Source organism: Grammomys surdaster, unplaced genomic scaffold, assembly GCF_004785775.1.
Source record: "Grammomys surdaster isolate TR1022 unplaced genomic scaffold, NIH_TR_1.0 126176, whole genome shotgun sequence".
NCBI classification, from domain to species: Eukaryota; Metazoa; Chordata; class Mammalia; order Rodentia; family Muridae; genus Grammomys; species Grammomys surdaster.
In genome coordinates, this window is record NW_021620983.1 from 7,065,709 (window position 1) to 7,068,559 (window position 2,851).

General features: G+C 35.3%; 1 protein-coding gene across 1 annotated transcript in view; it reads right to left on the reverse strand.

The window, feature by feature from the left end:
- Nucleotides 1-1,814, reverse strand: part of Iapp (islet amyloid polypeptide) — a 5,217-nt gene extending 3,403 nt beyond the window's left edge. Inside the window, exon 1 of the mRNA XM_028757491.1 lies at nt 1,732-1,814. Coding sequence (XP_028613324.1) covers nt 1,732-1,814 — 83 coding nt within the window. The remainder of the gene's footprint in view (nt 1-1,731) is intronic.
- Between the last annotated feature and the right edge of the window lie 1,037 nt (nt 1,815-2,851).

A 2,851-nucleotide genomic window follows, 5' to 3' on the forward strand; every position in this document is an offset into this window, starting at 1 on the left:
CTCTCTCTCTCTCTCTCTCTCTCTCTCTCTCTCTCTCTCTCTCTCTCATCTCTATCTCTCTATCTGTCTCTGTGTGTGCATGCGCATATGTGTGTGTCCATGTATCCCCCATCACCAAAAAAGGTACTGATGTAAAGACATGCATTGAGACATATTAAGCATATCTTGTTAGTATGTATGAGATAAATAATTATAAGAAAACACAAAAATTATCTAAAAGACAGTCATGCTGTGAATTATTCTATTTTGGAGTTAATTTCACTGTATAAGATCACCCACAGACACACTTGCTTTAGAGGTGCTGAGCAAATATCTATAAGTACTAGGAGAATGATACAAATTACTAGCAGACACATTAATTATACTATTATATATATATATTATAGTATGTAATAATATATATCATATATAAAATATAATATATATATATTATAGTTATACTAATGGTATAACTATTGAATTTCCCACAATCATTCAATTGTTCTGCTTATTAGAAACTTCATATTGGTTTTACAGTTATGTTTTATTCATAAAAAAGCCAATTGAAAATTACAGTCAGTTCTGAGAATACCCAGTGAAACCAGGTAAATCTTGAGATGACAAAAACCATTTTCTGATAATTTCTGGTGTTAGTCATAGTGGGTGCTGTAGAAATGTCTGCACCTTGACACAGACCTTCACCCAAGAACAAATACACCAGAGAAAACAAAGAGATGATGACGATAATTCTGATGAGAGACTTAAATTATATTTTTTCAAAAGTAATTTTAATTCTTTGAGCTATCAATGAGTGACTAAGTTAGGTCTTTTAAGAATATATGGAGCAAAATTGATTTAGGTACAAATTCTCCCTACATTATTTAAATAAGTGTCATAGATTTGGTCTTAGGAATCCTTTAAATAGATGGAGAATTACAGCTTTAAGTGGTTTCCATCTAAAGGTTATAATTACTTCTATTCTTCCAGCTGTCTTAAATTACTTTAGATTTTGTCAAACGACCCTTTAGTTTTCTTCGCTTACCTTTGATATTTCCAACAAGCCTTCCTCAGAAATCACAACTATATGTATGGACAGTCTACACATTAAAACATTTTAGGTATCACTAATTTACATTCATAGAGGCTCAGAAGTCATCTCTTGATATAGAATAACTTCTTATAACTCTGTAATGTCACAGTATGGAATGACTTTCAAATGACTTTAAAACTAATTCTGAAATTTAACTTCTTGCAACCATCCATTTACTTCCTATTTTATAATGTCAGTTTTCAGAAGAAGATGTAGAAATTTGGATATTTATAGACCTCCCTGAAGAGGGAAAAGAACTTGTAAATATCTACCAAAACTCCAATTGATATAAAAACAATTTTTTTGTTGTTATTGTTGGGATTCCTTCAGTTTTTTTTCAGTACTGTGTTCAGTCAGCCTGAATGTTTGTGTCTCCGTTGCCCCATTATCATACCCTGGCTTTGCCCCTGTATGTTCTAAAACATTTTCAGGCAAACGTCTCTAACCATGCCTGTCTATTAAATATTCTACAAGTCAAGTCTTAGTGGCTGACCTTGTACTTAAAGAACACAGGATTATGAAAGCACTCAGCTTAAAGTGGTTCTCATTGCCAGTATTTTCTTAGACATTGAATGGTGCAGAGGTTAATTTGTTACATAGCGGTGTGGAATTCTGATTTCCCCACAGTTTTCAAAAGAAGTAGGGATTTTCAGGTCACCAACCTTCCGACCGGTGTGGCTCTCAAGTGGCTTAGTGCCACAGAGAGGATGAGGAGGACAGCTGGCAGCCTGGAGATACACATCATTTCTCAGGATCCCTGAAAAGAGAAAACACTGAAATCAAGCTACCTCCTTCAGTTCTGATTGATGCAAGTGTAGATTGAAACCATCGAAGAAAATTTAAAATGCATTTTACAAAGATCTCTGTTTTCTTTTTTTTCCCTGATGCTTATTACCTTTGAAATAGTTCCAAATGTTCAATTTTCTTTCTAACAACCTCAGAATTTCTATGATAATAAACTATTCTTTTACTCCTTTTTCCTGAAATGCATGTGTCCTACAAGTAACACAAAGATTGTTTTCTTTTACTAAGTGATATCTTTCCCAGCACAGGGTATCCTTTACCTTTCAGTGGTCAGAGGCAGCAGTATCAGAAAATGTGTTAGCAGCCTGAAACTTCAGGATCTACTGCTCAAGCCTGGAATTAGTGCAGCTTGGTAATTAGCAAGCTGCCTCTTATATATCCCTCAACTTGCTAAGTTCTGTCGCCAGAGAGACTCTGTCATTAATGTCCATCCTGTAGACGGAAAGTGTTTCATTGGCAGCTGGAGCAGGTGGGCCATCATGACATTAACACTTGGGTAAATATTAGCAGACCACACACTGAGTTTCTTTGTGTGGTTGATGGTGCATCAGGGGCCGTAGGAGTTTGGAGTTTCCATTTTTGTGAAATACAAGTGAATTTTTGAACAATTAAGTCTGACAGCAAGGAAGCGACATTTTAGAAGATAGTAATTAGGAATAACAATAAAGTGTGTTTTTATGGAAAGAGAATGCTAGAGAAATGAGAAATTATAACCGAGGACAAAGGATCCATTTTCTCAGTATCATGGACACTCAGAAATATTTCATCATGTCACAGTACGAACTGTTTTTAAAAAGTACATAAAAGGGTAAATTACTGGATCCAGACTTTAAAAAAAGACTAGAGGGAATTCTGAGGGAGTGTATGAGGCGGGGCTCACTCTGAGAGGAGTTGGAGGGAAGAATGGAGGCTGAGTTTGTTCAAAGCACATTTGTATGCAGGTATGAAAAGCTCAAGGGGAAAAGAAGCAATGTATAT